Raw genomic sequence first — 22613 nt, 5'->3', positions numbered from 1 at the left:
ATTTCTAGAGGTATAGAATATAAGAGCAGGGATGTGATGTTGAGGCTCTATAAGGCACTCGTGAGACCACACTTGAAGTATTGTGTGCAGTTTTGGGCTCCTTATTTTAGAAAGGATATACTGATATTGGAGAGGGTTCAGAGAAGATTCATGAGTATGATTCATTCCAGGAATGAAAGGGTTACGGTATGAGGAACATCTGGCAGCTCTTGGGCTGTATTCCCTGGAGTTCAGGACAATGAGAGGGTATCTCATAGAAACATTCTGAATGTTAAAAGACTTGAACAGATTTGAAATGGCAAAATTATTTCCCATGGTAGGGGATTCTAGAACATATGTGGAGAACAGATGTGTCCTTTTAGAACAGATGTGGAGGAAGTACTTTAGTCAGAGGGTGGTAAATCTGTAGAATTTGTTGCCATGAGCGGCTATGGAGGCCAAGTCATTGGGTGCATTTAAGACAGAGATAGATAGATTCTTCATTAGTCAGGGCATCAGAGCGTATGGGGTGAAAGCAGGAGTGTGGGGATGACTGGAAGAATTGGATCAGCCCATGATTGAATGGTGGAGCAGACTCGATGGGCTGAATGGCCTACTATATCTTATGGTCTTGTATTCTAGTCCTCTTGAAATGAATGCTAACATCACATTTGCCTTCCTCACAGCAGACTCAACCTGCAAACTAACTTTTAGGGATTCCTGCACAAGAACTCCAAAGTCCCTTTGCACCTCAGTTTTTTTTGGTATTCCCTCTCCATTTGGAAAATAGTCAACCCTTTCATTTTCTCTATCAAAGTATATGACCATACACTTCCCAGTGCTGTATTCCACTTCTTTGCCCATTCTCCTAGTCTAAGTCCTTCTGTAGCCTCCCTATTTCCTAAAATTACCTGCCCCTTCACCTATTTAGGTAACGTCTGCAGACTTTGCAACAAAGCCATCAATTCCATCATCCAAATCTTTGACATATAATGTGAAAAGAATCAGTCTCAACAAAGACTCCTGTGGAACACCACTAGTTACTGGTGGCCAACCAGAAAAGATTCCCTTTATTCCCACTCTTTGCCTCCTGCCAATCAACCACTGTTTTATCCCTGCCTGAATCTTTCCATGGGCTCACAGCTTGTTAAGTAGCTTTATGTGTGGCACCTTGCCAAAGGCCTTCTGAAAATCCCAAATACACAACATCAACTGATTCTCCCTTGTCTGTGCTGTTTTCTATTCAAAGAATTCCAACAGGTTTGTCAGGCAAAAAATTTCCCTTGAGGAAACCATGCTGTTTACAGCTTATTTTATCGTGTATCTCCAAGTACCCCAATACTACATCCTTAGCAATAGTCTTCAACAACTTTTGATCCACTTTTTCCCAAGATAGGGAAGTCTAAAACTTGAAGGCATGGATTTAAGGTGAGAGGGTAAAGATTTAAAAGGGACCTGAGAGACAACTTCTCTTGGAGTGCAGTGAATATTTGGAGCAAGCTCCCAGTGGAAGCTGTAGAGGTGGGTGAGGTTAGATATTTGGACAGGTATGTGAATAGAAAATGTCGGAATAGGGCTAACATAGGCAAATGGGACTAGCTCATGAACATCTTGATCAGCATGAACAATGTAGGCTGAAGGGCAGTGGGCCTTTCTGTCATGAGATCCAGGCAGACACACTGAACGTACTACTGAGAAAGCCATGATGGGATCAAAATACTGTGTGAGGAGGAGACAATAAACCTGCCGGTCTGGATGGCCATGACACTGAGGTGAAGGGTGCAGTGGCCAATATCATTGAGTACAAAGGATTATCTGTTCAATGTCTCCTTGCTACTTGTTGGAGCTTCCCGTGTGCATGATAACTAATATGCTTCTTATAATATCAAATACACTACACAAACAGATGGTATGATTAGTTAACTATTGGCCTTGTCACTAATTACACTCCAAAGCTCAAAACAATTCTATGAAATGTGACACCTTATACAGTTGTGTTTGGTTAGTGTAATGCTATTTACAATGTGAGTGACCCAGACTCAATTCCACCTCCCTCTTTGAGGAGTTTGTATATTGTCTCTGTGACTGTGGGTTTCCTCTGGTTGTCCTGGCTAGCAAGTTAATTGATCACATGGGTGTAATTGGGCAGCATACTCTAGCTGGGCTGGGAGGGCCTGTTCCTGTGCAGTGTCTCTAAATGTATAAAAACAACAGAGCCCTGGGTGTGTGCAAGTTCTTCAGTTTTCATTGTGCAAGTTCTTCGGTTTTCATTTGGCAAGTGTCATTGCAATACTTAAGCCTGGGGCATAGCTCTGACTGCTTAGTGTGAGACTAGCAGAGCTATGACTGAGATTTACTTAAAAAGGCAGAATCTAGAACTATGGATCAGTGTAAAAGTAAAAAGTTGTCTGTTTAAGACAGGAGGTAAAATTTTTGCGCTTGGGAAGTTGAGTATATTAAGATCTCTTCCTCAGTGTCATTGAAATCAGTTTTTAGATATCTTTCAGATAAAAATAGATTCTTAAAATAGGGGGTGAAAGTTTACAGGAACTTACAGTTGAGGTTAGTAATAGCTGTGACTTTTTATTACGGTAGGCTTGAACAGCTTATTGACTTGCTCCCATCAATGCCTATGTATAATGATGCTTCATTTAAAAATTGTCTTGCTGCTGCTTTGTCCTGATAATATTGATGTGTTTGTGCAGGTGGCGGAGATCACGTTCAATTTCTGGTACAGACTGGCGGAAACGCTCCACAAGTTGAAGGATCCCTCGGTGAATCAGATTTTCAGACCGTACTTCCAGAGACTCACTCAGTCTCTTACCTTCCACTCTCAGATGGACCCTGATCATGTAGGTCACGTGGACTTGTGCACAGTAATGCATTGGGAGTTGAAGAAGTGGCACTGATTCTTAAATAAGCCACCCTTGTCGACTCAAACCTTAAGAGTCTACAGCAGGCAGTCTACTGGAGGAACTCAGTGGGTCGAGCAGCATCTGACCCAATGCAATTTCAAACTGAAACTTTTAACAATTCCTTCCCTCCCTACGGATGCTGTCGACCCAGTGAGTTCCTCAGACTGTTTGTTGCATCCTTGTTAACTTTTTTATGATAGTGTCGTCTTTTTTTTTGGACCACTGTGATGCTTTCAGTTTTCCATTGCTTCTGAGAGCTTGGAGAAAAAGGCATAAGACATAGGCAGTACTCATTGGTGGTGTAGGAAATACTGACCTTTTCCTTCACTAATGTGAATTCAATGTCACCAAGACCGATTAAGTTGAAGTCTCCTGCTTTCGCTAACTAAGTTTTTGTATCAAATGACCACATTGTAGTTCCTTTTTTGATTCCGATTGAGGTGGTGTCAGGGTAGAGTCCTATTGTACCAAACTGCCATTAATTTGTCCCTGAACTTTTCTTGGGAAGAAAACTGGGAAAAATACCTCAGCAGTTCAGTGAAGGAAATGCTGCTGCTTCAATTGAGGTGGATTGTGAAGCTCCCTCTTTCATTGTGGCATGTATCTGAAGGTGCCTAATACCGATTAGTGAAAGTGGAAATGCTCTCCTGTGTAAGCGCTTTTTTGAGTGGGTGAGCTATGTATCTTTTTAGGGAAAAAAAAACTCCCCAATATCCTTTTGATTCAAGCCAATAACCCCAAAAAAAAAATTATAATCCAGGAGGTTAAAATGATACAAGTAGATGCACCATGTCAGGTATAGGGAGAGGAATGGTATAAATGCTGAGCTTGGGTTTGGGTTGAATTGGGGTTTTTATTTTATTTCTAAGCCCTCCTGTAATATGAGCTGTATCTTTACCTTTACACAAACCGGTATTGCTACTGCAATGTTTCCCTAACAGGAAGGAGTTCTAGATGAGGCAGATGAGTTTTTCGAGTTCAGGCTACGGGTTTCCGACTTGTTGAAAGATGTTGTAGTCCTTATTGGTGCTTCAGAGTTTTTCCTGCAGGTGAGTAAGAATCCTCTTAACCATTGGTCATGAGGGCACAATGAACAAATCAAAGGAAGTTTTTGTTTGTGGAGGGGGGATGGGAAGCTGGGTTTATCTATACAACAAGTTCTGTCAGTTCACTTTTTCCACTACCTACCTAACCCAGCCCATCCATGCCTACCTACAGTTAATTCCATATTCTGCCTTGTCCTTGCCCCTCGCTTGAGCAACATCCTCACATCAGTTTAAATTCTCTTTTGGTCGTTATTTTAGTTTGGCATAACTTTGGGAATGCATTTGATGACTTGGGCCATGTTCTTTCCCAGTTGTATTCGACACTAAAGGAGGGCAGCCCGGCCTGGGAGGAGACAGAAGCAGTGCTCTTCATCATGACTGCATTAGTCAAAAACTTAAACCCGTGAGTGTGAATCTGTGGAGCTATTTGGCATTCTGTGAATAATGTTATTGTTTAAGACTAGAGCTGTCTTTGGCTGAGACTGTATAGAAGCATAGATTTAATTTCGAATGCTTGTAAGATTAGGAATTCACTGTGTACACAATTACCTTGTTGCCCCCTCATCAGGTGACACTTTCTATATCCTTGGGTAATCAGTAGGTGATGATTTGGGCCATGTCCTTTCCCAGTTGTATTTGACACTGAAGGAGGGCAGCCCGGCCAGTTTTTAGCCATTTTGGAGCAATGATGCACAATTTGGATAGGAATTGGGGTTGTAGTGTGCAAGGGTACACAGCAGGCAGGGGAGAAAATGTCTTTTTTAAATAGACGTGGGAAATAGTTGTTTGATTTTTAGAAATGTCTTCATTATCAGCAGAATTCTGACCTTTGATATCTTTATTTAGTACTCCCAATCCAAGTCAGTTGGTGTTTTTGCCTTCTGCATGTAGCACTTATTAATTTGGAGTTTGCACTACAATCATTTCAGTTCTTCGCAGCCGATTATATTCCACATAACTCCATAAAAGTGGTTGCGTATGGAGAAGCAGATGTGTCTTGGCAATGGGTCTGTCCCATGATCAAATTCTCTGCTAAATGTTCACACTCAGGTTTGCATATGAATAGAAGCTCCTTAAATCAAGTACTGCAAAGCTTCAAGCATTGCAGAGCAACCAGGGACGGCAAACATCAGAGATCCTGCAAGTTTAAATGAAGAGGCAAATTTAAAAGGGGAAAATATTCTGAGACTTAAGAAAGTAAATTAAGCCTAAAAGAAACGCTATGACATTAGTTGCTTGTTTTTTTAAATATTCATTCATGGGATCTTGCCATTTCTAATTGTTCCCTGAATTGTGTGACTCTCAGGACAAGAGGGGGCACGGTATAGCAGTGTAGCGGTTAGCGCATTTCCTTGCAGCACCAGTTTTCACTGGGGTTCAATTCCCGCTGCTGCTGTAAGGAGTTTGTTTGTATGTTCACTTTGTGATCGGGTGGGTTTCCTCCAGGTACTCGGGTTTCCTCCCACATTCCAAAGATGTACATTTAGGATTAGTAAGTTGTAGACACGCTGTGTTGGCGCTGGAAGCAGGGGATACTTGCTCAGCACATCCTCGCTGATTTGATGCAAAAGCACAATTCATTGTATATGCGACAAGTAAAGCTAATCTTTTCAGAGCAGTTCAAAATCTATCGCAATGAATATGAAGTTGTGCTGGAATCCAGTTTTGGGGTACTGAAGAGCATGATTGTAGTAGATGAGGCTACATGAAATTTATAGCAGTTTTATGGTCATCATTGCTGCTATCAATTTTCTATTCCAGATTTATTATTTAATTTCCGATGTGGCAAAGGTAGAATTTGAACTCTTGTCTCTAGTTATCCAAACATCTGTATGTTAATCCACTAACTTGACCATATCTTAAAGGGGAAAAATGATTCTGTATGAATGTCTCTGAGATTTGCTGATCTGCTGGTGAGCTTTACAGTTGTGGAAAGTCACTTTATATCTGAAGACTGTTTGTTACAAGTAAAATGTTGACTTTCCTTTACATTTAGGGAAAAGGAGTTGCGGCTGGGAGATGTTGTTCAGGCAGTGATCAACCTCCCTGATAATACACACCTGGCGGTGCAGCATTCTGGAGTGCAGCTCCTGGGGGAGCTGGGAGAATACATCAACAGCAATGTGCAGTGCCTAGGTTAGTACCGATGGGTTTGGGCAGCTCCCTTTCTCCATATGAGTGACATTGTGTGTTGGTTGCATTGCCACTGACTTGCAAGCAGACTTGACCGGTCATTCGGAGGAGTCATCATATTGTGGGTCTCATATAGAGTCATAGAGAATTACAGCACAAAGACAGACCTTCTGATCCACCTAGTCCATGCTGAACTATTAATCTGTCTAGTCCCATTGACCTGCACTTAGAGTTAGACCATAGCTCTCCTTACTCCTCCCATCAATGTACTTACCCAAACTTCTCTAACTTTTCAATCAAACATGCATTCATCGCTTACACTGGCGGCTCATTTCACATTCTCACAACCCTCTGAATGATGAAGTTCCCCCTCGTGTTCCCCTTAAACATTTCACCTTTCATCCTTAACCCATGACCTCTAATTCTGGGCTCACCCAAGCTCAGTGGGGGGAAAAGTCCCTTTGCATTTACCCTATCTATACCCCTCATAATTTTGAATACCCCTATCAAATCTCCCCTCAATCTTCAAAGTCTGCTTGTGTTTGCCCCGTCTGTGCCCCTTTTGCATTCTGCTATTCGGCTCTAGCCTATGTTAATCTGATTCTACAAAATCAGCCTTTAATTTATTGCAAACAGGTACATAAATGGGTCTGTCCTTTTGATTCAGTCCATAAAGCAGCTCTGAAAGTTCCCATGGTTTCCTCTCTGCACATTTTTCTCCATGGTTTTGCATTCCCTCAAAACCATTGCCATCCAATTTAAAACAGTAGGCCATGAAGACAAGGTTCAATAATTGATTTACAGATTAATTGGGGCTTGGCCTCGAGGCTCAAAGAAAATTAAGCAAGTCTCCTCTCCTGTTTGTTATCCGTAAGACATCGGAGCAGCATTAGGCCATTTGGCTGATAGTCTACTCCACCATTCAATCATGACTGGTGCTGTTCTCCCCCCTCCTCAACTCCATTCTCTGGCCTTCTCCCCGTAACCTTTGATTGTGTGTCCAATCAAGAACCCATCGATTTCTGCCTTAAATACACCCAATGACCTGGCCTCCATAGCTACCTATGGTAACAAATTCCATAAATTCACCACCCCCTGGTGAAAGAAATTTCTCCACATCTCTATTTTACATGGATGCCCCTCTATCCTGAGGCTGTGCCCCCTTGTCCTAAACTCCCCCACCAGCGGGGAAACATCCTTTCCACATCTACTGTTTAGGCCTTTCAACATTCGAAAGGTTTCACTGAGATCCCTCTCATCCTTCTAAATTCCAGCGATTACAGACCCAGAGTTATCAAGGGAATTGCTTTTGTGCATTCCCAGGTGAGAATTGGTGGAGGTCCCTCTGCTAATCTCAAGGCCCATTGCTGAGTGAACGAATAACACTAAAAATGGCTAAGATGCTTCAGTGTGGTGCAGCTTGAGTTAATGATAGGGACTTTGGACTATAGACTTTTTTTCAGTTTTAGTTTTTATGTTCTGTGATTTTCGCCTGATCTTTCTCATTTTTTTGTGCAGGAAGGGGGATTTAGGGGTTGATGTGCCTGTTCCGTTTTCATTTGTTTTTTTTATGCGGGGCGGTGGGATTTGGGGTTGATGATTGTGCTGCCTTTGTTGGTTTCATGGCTACCTGGAGAAGAATTTCAGATTTGTATACTTCGATAATAAATGAACCTTTGAACCTTTAATTGAGTACAGGAGTTGGAATGTTAAGTTGAAATTGTACAAGATATTGGTGCAGCCTAATTTGGAATATTGTCTAGATTTAGTCACCTACCTACAGGAAAGATGTAAATAAGGTTGGAAGATTGCAGAGAAAATTTACAAGGTTGTTGCTGGAACTTGAGGACCTCAGTTATAGCGAAAGGCTGAATAAGTTAGGGATTTATTCCCTACAATATAGAAGATTGAGGGGAGATTTGATAGAGGTATACAAAACTATGGGCTGGTTGGTGGTGTAGTAAATTAGCACTAGACTTGGAGGCAGATAGTTCTGAGTTCAAATCGGCCAGTTCCCAACCTGGGCAGCAGTGGTAACTGAAAGAAAGGCCTGGCAATCTATTTCTGTAGCTTGCTACGAAAGCCCTATGGACAGCTATGCTATCAATAGTGGCTCCATGAGTCGATGATGACTTGGCGGCATTTAACAACAACATATAAAATTGTGAGGGGTATAGATGGGGTAAGTGCAAACAGGGTGAAAGGTGAGATATTTAAAGGGAACATGAGGATGGTGAGTGTGTGAAATGAGCTGCCAGTACGTGTAGTGAATGCCGGGTCAATTTCAACATTGAAGAGAAAATTGGATGGGAGGCATATGGAGTGCTATGGTCCAGGTGCAGGTCGATGGGACTAGGTAGATTAATAGTTCAGCATGGACTAGATGGGTTGAAGGGCGTGTTTCTGTGCTGTAGTGTTCTATGATTTTACTCTAAAATATTTGGGTGGTGGGTTTCCCTGCTTAAACGGAGAGTTGTAAAACACTCATCAGTAAGCTTTCCTTAGCTCATTTGGAATAAAGTCAGTCATCTTATTTCTGTAAAGTGGAGTGGTGGAGGGAATGCAACTGTAGGGAGGTGTGAAATAAATTATAAAGTGTTGCAAGTGCTCAGCAGGTCAGGGTATACGGAGAGAGAAAAATTCAAATTGATGAACTTTCAGAACAGTACAACTTAGCCTGCTGCATATTTCCAGCACTCTGTGTTTTTATTTACCTCTTTGTTAAAACTGTGCAAATTAACCAAATTAATTGGTTATAACTTCCACCAATTAATTACACATGCACTTTAATGGCAATAGTCTGTCTTCCACTGTCTGCAGCTGAGAAATATTGGGCCTCTTCTTGAGTTTGAAGCAGGAGTGGGCTATTTGGTACCCACAACAGCTTCATCCTTCAATAAGATCAAGCCCTTCAATAGTTTATCTCAGTGCCACTTTCTCGCAGTAACCCCACATCTCTTGATCCCCTAACATACAAAACTTTATCATTCTCTATCCTGGATCGTGTACCATAGCTGCGCTACATGAGAGCAATCCCTACAGTAGGGTTTTTAATGCCATGGAACCCTGCTGTTAACTGAAGGATCTGTGGACCCCGGGTTGAGAACCCCAGCTCTATAGCCAGCAATGGAGAACATCAGACTGGACTTGAGTAACGATGGCACACAATCATCTGGTTCTTCTTCTATACTGCCGCACCTGAGCCTAAATAATTATGATTCTGGTTGCTGATCCGTGCCAGCAGTAAATTTTCCCTGACTGTTAGTGTTCATTTCCTCAGAGCCAGTGCTAAATTTCCTGACACAACGTTTGAAGCAGAGGGAGCTAGCGAACGCTGCGGCCAACTCGATCCAGAATATCTGCGCCATGTGCAGTGACCCGATGACACGGCACTTTGAGGGGCTGCTGCAGGTGGCCTCATCCTTGGATGCACTCCCCATTTCACACGACTCATCCATCGGACTTCTCCGAGGTACAGAATCGTTGATGTTCTCTTGCTGCAGTGAATGTCGTGAAACAGCCAGCAGTGTGCGCACCAAGGTTGGTTCACAGCGTAGCACACTAGCGAGCACATAGGCAGGGCTGGTGTCAGTAGCCTATTTAGAATCATTTGCAAGAGTGCATAATATAGTGCTGTTGTTGGAAATAAAATCAGCAAAGGGCATGAATCCTCATTAAGCCAAGTCACTTGTTTTGGTGTGAGTTATCAGTGTGGATATGTAATTTCCTTTAAATTGGCACGATATGAAATGTTAACTTTTTCTTTCCATGGATGCTGTGAGACTGCATTCGGAGTAACTTCTCTTTCTATGTTAGATTCTTTCATCCCACTGAGAAACTAAATTCTGTCTCTTTCTATTTCCTTGGAGCTGTTTATTCAAAGTCAGATTTTGTTCTGGTGCTGTCCTCTGGAGGATAAAACTTGTAAAACATGCAGGGCTTTGCTTTTGGGACGACTTCACTGGGCCAGCAATTCTGCATTAGTCCAGGACAAGATGCCTTCTCCAGAAATTGACCAAATTCATAAATGTTAATTTTAATTGTACTAATTAAGTGGACTATATAAAAAAAAATCATGATCTTTGTATAAACCTGGTTATAGATAAAATGAAGGTGTAAGTAGTCTGACTAACTGTCGTGGTATTAGTGCATCAGTGAGCTAGATGATTGCTGTATTGAACCTTGCAATGAGCTAACTGAATTTTGGCCATTCCAGCACTGCCACAAATAGTATTTGCATCTCTAGGCCCCAGGAAGTAGGGAAATTCTAAGCAAATTTATTATGAAGGTATGTATATATCACCATATACTACACTGAGATTCATTTTCTTACAGGCATTCATGGTAGAAAAAGAAATACAATAGAATCAATGATAAAGTACACAGAAACAAAAACTGACAAACAACCAATGTACAAAAGAAGACAAACTATGCAAAAACGTAATAAATAAATATTACTGAGAATATGAGTTGTAGAGTCCTTGAAATTAAGTCCATGGGTTGTGGAATGGGTTGAGGTGAATGAAGTTATCCATGCTGGTTCAGAAGCCAAGGCATCTCTACCTCCTTCCTAATGGCAGCAATGAGAAGAGAGCGTGGCCTAATTGGTGGGTTCCTTGATGATGGATGCTGCTTTGCTTTGGCAGTGCTCCTTGTAGATGTACTCAATGGTTTGCGGGGGGGGGGCAGGGGGAGGGGGTTGTTTTTTGCCTGTGGTTGTCTGGATCCATGATGGGTTCCAGCTGCTGTTCAGTATGTTGGAGAGCTTGTGCTGCCTAGTAACAAAATCATTTTCACATACGTGGAAAATATTAACTGAATGGGTTCCAGGAATCTGAGGATGCTTCTGTGGTCAAACCCTAGAACATGTCAGGATCTTGAGAGGGCCCAAACTAGAGAAGGTTGTATCAGCTAAACTATTACGAAGTGACAAACTGTTTCCATCTTGTCAGGCATTTCTTTGGTGTTGGCTCGGATGCCTTCAGAGAAGATCGAAGAAACCTTCCAACGCCTCTGCTCCATGCAGGTTACTGCTTTAAAGAAAGTAAGAAATGTGGTATTCATTGGCTTTCCTACTGATGGTTTCTTAGATAGCATTTTCTGCCCAACCAAGGAGAAGCAGCGCAGAAAATTGAGAAAGACTAGCTTGTCTTTACTAAGGGGTGGTGCAGTGGAGAACATCGTCCTAGACTTGCTGTAGAACTTAGTCCTTTTGTTGCCACTAAATACATGTTAATCGATAAATATGTATGTGGGGCACAGCAACATGGCTGTTAGTTTAATGCTATTACAGTGCCAGAGACCTGGGTTTGATTCTGCTGCTGTCTGAGGAGTTTATACGTTCTCTCCGTGACTGGCATGGGTTTCCTCTGGGTGCTCCGGTTTCCTCCTATATTCCAAAGATGCATGGGTCAGTAAGTTAATTGGTCACGCAGCTGTAATTGAGTGGCACGGGCTCATTGGGCCAGAATGCCCTGTAACCATGCTGTATCTCTAAACTTAAAGAAGCATGTCAATGTCCTTTTGAAATTGTGTACCACAAGCTTCATTAGATGAGAATTTCAAAAGCAGAATTCATTGCCTGCATTGCCAAGATCAAAAGTTCAGTTACTGATGAGGAGTTTCTGCCTTTGATGTTTCCCTTCTTCAAGGCTACCTGGAGTAACATCAGCAGTCAGGGTTAAGTGCAATGTTGTGTATATCTCAAACAGAGTAGCCTTTGGGCATTCCTGTTATTGAACCTTCAGCCCTCTGCTCCCCTGCAATTTCCGTTGTTGTACTTCTGGTGTATCAAATGCTGTTTTGCTGCATTAAGTGTTGAATCTCCGAACTTCTCTTTCAAGCACCTGGCGTCTGACATGACCAATGGCATCTCAGCGGACCCGGCCGTGTGGTTGGATAGACTAGCAGCTATTTTCAGGTAGAACCACTTCACGTGCTATCCATAACTTGTCGAACTGATGCACCTGAGTAACTAAGTCAATATTTTGCCATCAACTTGTGTGACAGTGTTGTACTGGCCACCAGAAAAGGAGATGCCCTAAGACTTTCCATGTTACTCTGTCTCAGTACTAGTGTGCACTGCCGCTGGACATCTGTATGCTCCAAGAAGGAGGCCTTGCTCTTTCCCTGGTTATTCTCTTGCCCTTACTTCAGCTCTGAAATGCTCTAGGAATCTCCTTAATCTTGTCTGTGTGATTGCACCATGTTTCTTTTACATACAACCCCTCCGCTGCCCCCATCCCCTACATTTTGCAGTGAAAAACTTGGCTGCAGCAGCATCACAGGCACTTGGGTACAGACAACACTGAATATAAATTACATGAAGAGGAAAAAACTGTGCAAAAGCAAAGACACAATCGTAGACAATACCTACTTTGTTCTCTAAACCTGCCATATGCTTCATTTTTATTCTTTATTCAACCCTCCATCCCTTGACATCTCTGGTTCTGAACTTGATATTCATCCTTGGGACCAGAATGGCTCCCACTTTTTTTTGCAAAGTATAGAACGGTACAAGCCCTTCACTCCATATTATGTCAACCCTTTAAACAGCACTAAGATCATTCTAACCCTTCTGTCACATGAGCTTCCAGTTTATTTTTTGTTATAATATTGAAATCAGCTTAACTCTAGCTCGGGTCCTAAATTTCTGGTCTATCATCATCTTTTTCCACAACTATCTTAAGATGTGGAGCTCTGATTATCATCTCCAAGATGTTTTCTCGCTAACATTCCAAATTCATCTCCAACTGTATTCCTGTGTCCAGTGTAAAATAGGGAAGTGTGCTTTAATATACTTTGTCACTCCTATGATTTGACATACAAATGGATCAACAAGAAGGAAATATCTTCTGGATGCAAATCCTTTCTGGGGTCAACTCTTCATCTACCACTGCCTCGGGTTTGGCAGTAATTGGCACAATTCCCAGTCTCATTCATTGTGGTCACAGATGCTGGTGGAGTCTTTAATATACCGGAACATATCATTATGCTGGCAGTCAGTCCTGAGGCAGCTCTACATCATGATGACATTTTCAGTTCAAATTTCCTTATCATTGAGGATTATTAAAATAAAATTGACTATCTCAGAGCCAGGGTGCTGTATCAAGGGGACATTAGGACCGCTTGTGTCCTTTATTTTACAGAATCTTGTTAACCCTTTCTGTGCCAGACAGTGATTTGAATAGACTGGTTCACCATTCACCACCAAGATAGGTCAGTCAGGTCTCTCAAAAGCAGAGGTGGAGGTGTGTGCTTCATGACCAATACCTCGTGGTGTACAAATCTAGCATTGCTTTCCTAATCCTGTTCACCAGATCTGAAATACCTCATGATCAAGTGTCGTCCATTTATCTGCCATGAGATTTCAGCGATTATTTTACTAGTAGTGTACAACCCACCTCAGGCCAATTTCAGACAGGCCCTAGACTAACTGAGCAATGTGATCAACAGGCGTGAAACAGCACATCCTGAGCCTTCCCCATCATTTTGGGGATTTTAACCAGGCCAACTTGATAATGTCACTAAATAATTATCCTCAACAAGTAACATAGTACGAGAGGAGGCACACTGTAACACTAAGATCAAAAGTACCTACCATGCTATTCCACATCCACAGTTTGGAAAATCTGATCACCTGTCTGTACTTCTGCTCCCTGAGTATAGGCAGAGACTTGGAGTGCAGCACCAGTGATGAGGACCAAGAAGGTATGGACAAGGGAGGCACAGGAGTGCTTATAGGACTGCTTTGAATCGGTGGACTTAAATGTATTCGGGGATTCATCTTTGAGTCTGGATGAGAATACCACAGTTGTTACTGACTTCATTAAAACCTGTGGGATGTGTGCGTGCCTACAATGACATACTGTGCATTCCCAAATCAAAAGCTGTGGATGAACCAGGAGGTTAGTCATCTGCTGAGGGCTGGATCTGTGGCATTTCAGTCTGGCGACCCAGGTCTGTACAGGAAAACCAGGTATGACTTGGACTTCAAGGGCAAGAAGCAATTCCAAGAGAGGTTAGAGGCAATGTTGGATGCTCATCAACTCTGCAGGGTTTATAGGTCATTACTTTCCTCCAGAGCAAAACCCAACATCATAAATGTCAGTGATGTCTCATTTCCAGATGAGCTCAACACCTTTTATGCTCGCTTTGAAAGGGAGAGTAAAACTACAGCTATGAGGATCCCTGCAACATCCAGTGACCCTGTGATCTCTGTCTCGGAGGTTGACATCCGACTGTCTTTCAGGAGGGTGAACCCTTGAAAGGCAGCAGGCCCCAGTGGAGTACCTGGTAAGGCTCTGAAAACTTGTGCCAACCAACTGGTGGGGGTATTCAAAGACTTTTTCAATTTCTCATTGGTAGGGTTAGAAGTTCCCACCTCCTTCAAAAGGGCAACAACTAAACAGTACCAGTGCCCAAAAAGGGTAGTGTAAGCTGCCTTCACAACTATCGTCCAGCAGCACTCGCGTCTACAGTGATGAAATGCTTTGAGAAGTTGGTCTTGGCTGTGATCAACTCCTGTCTCAGGCAAATTGCAGTGGGTCCAGGTTTTTACTATCATCACAATAGGTTTACGGCAGACATGATCTCAACGGCTCTCCACGCGGCCTTGGGTCACCTGGACAATACAAATTCATATGTCAGGATGCCATTTATTGACTATAGCTCAGCATTCAACACCATTGTTCCTACAGTCCTGATTGAAAAGCTACAGAATCTGAGCTGCTGCACTTCCCTCTGCAATTGGATCCCCAGCTTCTTAACCGGAAGACCACAATCTGTGCAGACTGGAAATAACATCTCCACCTCACTGATGATCAACACTGGCACTCCACAGGGATGTGTGCTTGGCTCACTGCTTGACTCTCTTAACACCCATGACTGTATGGCTAAGGTGTCGCTCAAATGCCATTTACAAATTTGCTGCTGGTAGAACCACTGTTGGCAGAATCTCAGATGGTAATGAGAGGGTGTACAGGAGCAAGATGTACCAGCCTGTTGAATGGTGTCATAACAACAAAGTTGCACTCATCATTAGTAAGACCAAAGAATTGATTGTGGACTTCAGGAAGGGTAGAACAAAAGAACACAAACCAATTCTCAAAGAGGGATCAGAAATGGAGAAAGAGAGCAATTTCAAGTTCCTGGGTGTCAGTATCTTTGAGGACCTAATCTGGTTGCCACTATAAAGAAGTTAAGACAGCAGCTATATTCATTAGGAGTTTGAGGAGATTTGGTTTGTCACTTAAACACTCTAACTCTACAGACCTACCATGGAGAGAATTCTGACTGGCTGCATCACTGTCTGGTATGGGTGGGGGTGTGGGGGCGTGTCTACTGCACAGGATCAAAGAAAATTGTAAAGTTCATCAGCTCCATCATGGGTACTAGCCTCCATAGTATCCAAGACATCTTCAACAAGCGGTGCCTCAGGAAGGCAGCGTCCAGCATTAAGGATCCCACCACCCAGGACATGGTCTCTTCTCACTGTTACCATCAGGAAGGAGGTACAGAAGCCTGAGGGGGCACATTCAGCGATTCAGGAACAGCTTTTTCCCCTCTGCCATCCGATTTCTAAATGGACATGGAACCCATGCACACTATCTCACTATTGTTTTAAAATTTATTTCTATTTTTGCACTACTTTTTTTAGCTTAATTATTTAATATGCATATTTATACTTGCTGTAATTCAGTTATTCTATAGTTATCGTGTATTGCATTGTGCTGCTGCTGCAAAGTTAACAATAAATTCATCATTTACCAATACATGAATGACCATCAATATAACCAAACAAAACAATGTTCCTCTGGGGCCAAAGTGTAAAACACAGTATCAACAGTCATACTCAACACAAGCCATATATAGATGGCAAGTAAACATACAGTTACACAAGAAACTGAGACAGTACTGTGCAAAAGTCTTAGGAACCATGTATAGCTAGGGTGCTTAAGACTTTTGCACAGTTCTGTAGTAATTTTATATATTGCATTGTACTGCTGCTGCAAAAAACTGATTTCATGACATATGAGTGACAATAAACCTGATTCTGATGTGAGTCTGTATTATGGACTGAGAGTGGGAAGGGAGCAGGGAGAGGGGAATCGTGGTTGGGAGGAAGGGAGGGAGCCGGAAGTGCCAGAGAGACATTCTGTAATGACCAATAACCTAATTGTTTGGAATCAGATGACCTTACCTAGTGTCTCGGGGCTGTGTGTGTCTGTACCCACGCTACCCCTCGCCCTGGCACTCCTCCTTTGCCACTCGTCCTACACCCCTCCCTGGTGCCCCACTCTTGCATTCCTAATGTTCTTTGCTCCCACCAGATTTGAGCTGGCTCCATTCCAGGTTGACAAATACAGTACCGTGCACATACACACACCTCAGACTTTTGCTTAGTACTGTTTATAACCCAATTCCCATGTGCTGTAAATTGATGGTGCACGGTGTTACCGGCAAGAGCAAGCAGTTCTCAGCACTGATTGAACACTGGAGGGTGGCACCGACAGGAGGGGCCAGTCCCCAATCCAGCACAGACACCGTGACACACCACCTTCTTTGCTGGATACAGCTTGAGGCCTAGTCATTGCTACGACCAAGGCCACACAGCTCCGCTGCTGCCTTGTCTCGCCCATAAACAAGGGAAAAGCATTTTACATTATCAATATCCAACAGGGTCTTGTGATTGCAAGAGAAACATTCGAGACTATTACCGCAGTTAGACTGCACACACCACCTTTGTGCACTGAATCTGATGTCTTCCTGTAGCAGGCAGTAACATGGTCCATGCTTGCTAATGGGGTAGTCCTGCAATGCATGAAGTTCTTAATGTCCAGCATTTGCTGCAGTTGTGAAAAGATGCTTTAAAAAAGGCAAACAACAGGAATTCTGCAGATGCTGGAAATTCAAGCAACACACATCAAAGTTGCTGGTGAACGCAGCAGGCCAGGCAGCATCTCTAGGAAGAGGTACAGTCGACGTTTCAGGCCGAGATCCTTCGTCTGACCTCTTCCTAGAGATGCTGCCTGGCCTGCTGCGTTCACCAGCAACTTTGATGTGTGTTGCTTAAAAAAGGCAAAATACTTTCTGGTTCTTCTCCCCCCTGACCCCCCCCCCCCCGGTGTTGAGCTATGATGGGATGGTGAAGCAGACTCGAATGGCCTAATTCTGCTCCTATGTTTTATAGTCTCATTCACTATAAGAGGCATGCTCTTTCTTTTATAATTATAAGATTATTGTAAAGCATCCAATCAAATTTTTTCCTCTGATTTAGTTTCCTGATCTAACGTGGTAGTGCCTAATTTTGTTTTTTAAAACGGCAGACTTTCTGTTGGCAATCCAGTGATAATCCTCTGCCATGTCACTCCAACAGGCACACGAACGCCACTGTGGTGGAGGGGAGGCCACACCCCTTTCAGAAAGTCATCCAGGAGGTAAGGTGACCTGAAGTCCTGGGGGTAAAAAAGTGTAAATTTGAAAAAGGATTTGGGATTCACAACCAGGAAACAGTTTCTAAAGTTAAGACAATGAAGAATTTACACAGATAGGGTTTACCTTTTCACCAGGTTCAGCGTAAAGTACACGAGATTCGGCAGACGCTAGAAATCCAGAGCAATGCACACAAAATGCTGGAGGAATTCAGCAGGTCAGGCAGCAGCTATGGAAAGAAACAAAGAGTCAATGTTTTGGGCTGAAACCCTTCATCAGTCCTAATGGAGGACCTTGTCCCAAAACATCGACTCTTTATTCCTTTCCATAGATGCTACCTGACCTGCTGATCTCCTCTAGCATTTTGTTTGTGTTACTCAGCATAAGGTAGGGTTTTTTCCCATCAGGATGTAAGTAACTTGGAAATGATGCATCCGACATGCTAATCTGCCTTAACAGGTGTAACTGAGTTGAATCATGCTCACCTTGCTTAAGTAACACCCCACACCCTGACTTACAGCCCCCATATTGATTTTCTGATGTTTGTGACCCTGCTGGTCAAGAAGCACTCTTAAGTCTGTGGAATAGCCAGAGGGAAATTGGCAAGCTAGGCCTCAATCCTGAGACTTCTGCCTTGTGATTTTTTTTTTTCTTTTTTTTGACAGCTCACTCCTACTGAAGACCACTTCAACTAATCCAAGTCATTTAAACATGTAATTCCTCAATCTGCAATAGTTCATTTTACAAACTTGAACTTTATCATTGATAATGTGAAAGACTTGTACATTATAATGGTCAGAATGCTGGCTCAGCTTTTTCCTGTAACCAACTTTTTGCTGGGACGTTATAATAATGTCGAGAGACCAGTCTCTAATTTAGAAGCAGTTAATAGTGCAGCTTAAGCTTCGTTCCTCAGGCAGACCATGCTGGGGAGTGTGTAATGCTGACAGACTCAGCCAGTTGGCTGCCATAATCAGAAAGCCTTTTGCCTTGGATAATGCAAACATTCTATTTATTTCTTTGAAATATTATTTGGTTTCATGATTGCAAACTAAGGGCATCTGGTTCTTAATAAAACCGACATTTTTAAAAATCAACTTTCTTCCCATCTTTGCCACTGCAGATCTGGCCAGTGATTTCCGAAACCCTGTACAGGCATCAGGCTGATAATCGGATGGCAGAGCGATGCTGTCGTTGCCTGCGCTTTGCAATCAGATGTGTCGGTAAAGGATCTGCCATGTTGATTCAGCCTCTGGTGTCTCAGGTGCGTGTGTGCTCACATACCTATGTGTCTGTTTGGTTCTGTGAATGTGCAGGTTGAATAACTGGGAATAAGAAATAATTATTGAGCCATAGGGAAATGAGCTGCCACCATAACCATAAAAATCATACTTTTGGTAGCCTTAAGTACACAGTGGCACAGCTTGTAGAGCTACTGCCTCAGTGTTGGTGACCAGGTTAGATCATGACCTCCAGTGCTCTGTGTATGATGTTTTCATATTTGCTGTGTGATCACATGGTTTCTATTCATGCATAAGGACCGTATCCCAAAGGTACATGGATGGGTAGGTAAATTCGCCACTATAAATTGCCCCTTGTATGTGGATGAGTGATGGAAACTATTGAGAGTTACTGGTAATGTGGGGAGAATAAAATGGACTTGATGTAGTAGGATGAGTGTGAGTGGGTGCTTGATGTTCTTCACGGATATGGGCCAAAGGGTTTGTTTACAAGCTGTATGACTCTTTGATGGATGGTTGCTGCAAGGATAAATTTGGAGTGAGCAGTTAGTCACCAAAGTGGGACGTGGGTTAAATGGAACTTTAGAGAGGAGCAGAGCACTGGGAAGTGGTGGACAGGAATTTAATAGTAAGAATTTTTAAGTGTATGGATTTTTTTTCCCGGCTGATAGCTGGAATTGTTGGTCAAGGCGAGGGTGCTTTCTTTTGTGTCAGGCACCCTCCCTGCCTTGCAGCCAACACTGATGCAGTTTGCAAATGGGAATGGGGAAACGTTCTCTTAGCCGAAGCTGTGTTCTGCACTGCTTAAAGCTTTCCAATCAATACCTTTTTGAGCTTGCCTTTCTGAAATAGCTGGCCGGTGGCATAATGGCATCAGCGCTGGACCGGGGCGAGACGTCCCGAGTTCGATTCCAGCCAGCACCCTTGCACGCTCTCCATCCGCGTTGGGTTAAGAGCTGGTGATCCCTTTTATTTAAAAAAAAAACACACTCACCCGGCAGAAGGCAATGGCAAATCACTGCTGTAACTTGCCTCGTACACGATTTCCCAATACGTCAGAGCGGTGTGGAAGGAAATTGCCCGCTAACCAGAAAATTCCGGATGTGACAGACCTTTCTGAAATGCCAGCTCTGTTTATGCCACATTTTTCCGTGAGGTGGTGACTTCACATCACAAAATAAACTGGAATCGTTCGGAGTCATATGTTATGAATTCCTATAACGACATCTCTTTCATCTTTTTAACCCCAGATGGTGAGCGTGTACCAGTCCCACCAACACTCCTGTTTCCTGTATCTGGGTAGTATATTGGTGGATGAATATGGCAGTGAAGAGAGCTGCACACAAGGTCTACTTGAGATGATGCAGGTTAGTTGATGAATTATGCACACATTTTTGTCGGACTGTTTTATAAGTCTCCTGATCAAAAATCAGTTCTCCTCACTTGATCCATCGAATTGCTCGGTCCAAAATATCTTGCTAAATTACTTTATTATTGTCCCATGTACTGAGGTACAGTTTTTAAAAAAAGATATCCTGCATACTGTTCATATGGATCAACTTGTTGAGCTAGTACAAGAGAAAACAACTATGCAGAATAAAGTGCTGCAGTTACAGGGTGCTGGATCATAACAAGGTAGGTTGTGGGGTCAAGAGGCTGGTCTTCCAACCTGAAAATGTAGCTTCTAATTGAGATGTAGCAGAAGTCACTGTAAGAATATTCTTTTGTAAAGCTTTTTTGAAAAAGACCTTTTTTGAAGAGTATAGACATTATGGTCCTTCAGTCTACAGTGTTGTGTTGACCTTTTAACCTACTTGAAGATCAATCTAACACTTCCCTCCCACAAACCCCCCATTTTTCTTTTATCCATGTGCCTATTGAAGTCTTTTAAATCTTCCTGATGTATATATTTCTAACACTACTCCTGGCAGTGCATTCCATGCACTTACCATCTGTGTTTAAACAAAAACTCTGACATTTCCCCTACGCTTTCCTCCAATCATCTTAAAATTATGCCCTCTTGTATTCACCATTTAAATTCTGGGTGAAAAGGCACTGACTGTCCACTCAAGCTATGCCTCTTGTACAGCTCTTACCCTGCTCCACTCCAAAGAGAAAACCCGTAGCTCACTCAACCTTTCCTCACAAGAAATGCTCTGTAATCCAGACAGCATCCTGGTAAATCTCCTCCGCACTCTTTCTAAAGCTTCCACGTTGTAGGAGCCAAGTATCTATTCTCTGTTTGTATTGTATTTTGTGTTGCACATTTATTATGGGTAGTTTGTCACCCGGGTTGGGGTGTGCTAGAAATAAATGAGCACAGTTACATACTAAGACTTTTGTCTTAGTTATGAGATCATTAATCTTTTGGTTTCATAATAAAGGATGGAGCATCCTTTTCGACTTGGAACTTAGTTATTCTAGAAGTGCATCATACAGTGTCGACTCCTGTACTCAGTCTCTCAGCAGTTTTGGTTTGTTTTTCAAGTGACCGGGGGGACTTCCGGTAGCGCTCATGGAGTGAAGTCGCGTTCTTGACTCGCTCCATTACCTCTGAGTTTTGTTTCTTCTGATCAGCTATATTTTAATTAACCATTAAGGCATCAACTTTTACAATACTTTGAATTAAATTGGGCTCTTCGATAACTGGATGCGTTTAAGATCTGCTATGTCTAAGAATGGGAAAAACGGGAAGGATGGCAAACCTCCGGTTAAACCGAAAGGTACCGATTTCCCTCCGACTGAACCACCGGTGACTTTGAAAGCTATATCGGAGTTAATTCAAAGGGAAATTTCAACCTCTGTTACGGAGCTGATTCGTGGGGAAATTTCAATTCAGTTCCAGAAAATTGCCGATTCAATCGATAAGATACAAACATCTATTACGGAACATCAGTCGGCTATATCTGATCTTCAAAAATCCACACAACAAAGTGAGCTTAAGATGGGGAAAATCGAAGAAACAATTAATGTAATGAAGAAGAAACTTGATTTTCTGACCTTTAAAAACTCTGACTTAGAATCTAGAATGCGACGGCAGAATCTACGAATGATCGGGGTGCGTGAAGCTGTTGAATCTGATAACCCTATGAAGTATTTTCCTCAACTTTTAAAAGATGCATTTCCTACTGTATTTCCTGACCAACCACCGTTATTGGATCGTGTTCACAGAGTTCCATCATACTCGCCTAGGTCAGATAGACCTCGACATGTTATTTTACGGTTTCATTACTTTCAAGGCAAGGAGAAACTGTTTCGTTTCGTTCGATCTAAGGGTTTCATTGATTTTCTGGATCTTAAATTCCGATTCGTGGAAGATTTCAGTAAACCAATCCGGGATCAACGGGTTCGTTACAGATCTGTGATGTCGGAACTCTACAAGATGGATTTAAGACCAGCGCTGCTTTACCCTGCACGTCTAAGGATTCGTACGTTGGATGGAGCCCTCCGTTTTTTTGACTCTCCATTGGATGCCCAGAGTTATTTGGATCAATTTTCACCTTCAACATCTTAATTGTAATTTTTTAACTATCTCCGCTGATCGGAGGCTGTGAATTTGTCGGTCTTAATTTTTTTTTGCCTTATATGGGCAGAAAAGTTTATTTTTGATTACTTAATATGGTTGCTAAACTTTCTTTTTAACTGCGTCATTTCTTTCCTTTTCCCAGGGGATTCTGGGTGGTTACTTCCTTATTGTCATTTTACGTATTTCCTTTGTGGCCTTAAATTTTGTAGTTTTTTTAAAATCTATTTTGTTTTGTAGGTTTTTATAACTAGTTTATGTTAATAATCTTATTTCTTTTTTGTTGTTCTGTTTATTCATGGGTCTGGGGTTTATTGCGGTTTTTTTCATGTTTTTTTTGAAG

General features: G+C 42.4%; 1 protein-coding gene across 3 annotated transcripts in view; it reads left to right on the top strand.

Annotated features, from left to right (window-relative positions):
- Positions 1 to 22613, top strand: part of LOC134353877 (transportin-3-like) — a 92055-nt gene that overhangs the window by 30224 nt on the left and 39218 nt on the right. For all 3 annotated transcript variants that reach the window (XR_010019694.1, XR_010019695.1, XM_063062377.1), the window contains exons 9-18: positions 2685 to 2831; positions 3836 to 3943; positions 4252 to 4343; positions 5937 to 6076; positions 9354 to 9545; positions 11026 to 11117; positions 11917 to 11993; positions 17451 to 17511; positions 18630 to 18770; positions 19998 to 20114. Coding sequence is in view for 1 of the 3 variants with exons in the window: in XM_063062377.1 (XP_062918447.1) it covers positions 2685 to 2831; positions 3836 to 3943; positions 4252 to 4343; positions 5937 to 6076; positions 9354 to 9545; positions 11026 to 11117; positions 11917 to 11993; positions 17451 to 17511; positions 18630 to 18770; positions 19998 to 20114 (1167 nt within the window). In the remaining 2 variants the exon portion in view is untranslated. The remainder of the gene's footprint in view (positions 1 to 2684; positions 2832 to 3835; positions 3944 to 4251; positions 4344 to 5936; positions 6077 to 9353; positions 9546 to 11025; positions 11118 to 11916; positions 11994 to 17450; positions 17512 to 18629; positions 18771 to 19997; positions 20115 to 22613) is intronic.

Source organism: Mobula hypostoma, chromosome 11, assembly GCF_963921235.1.
Source record: "Mobula hypostoma chromosome 11, sMobHyp1.1, whole genome shotgun sequence".
Classification (NCBI taxonomy): Eukaryota; Metazoa; Chordata; class Chondrichthyes; order Myliobatiformes; family Myliobatidae; genus Mobula; species Mobula hypostoma.
The sequence above is the reverse complement of the archived record's forward strand: the minus strand, read 5'-3'. Positions and strand labels throughout refer to the sequence as shown.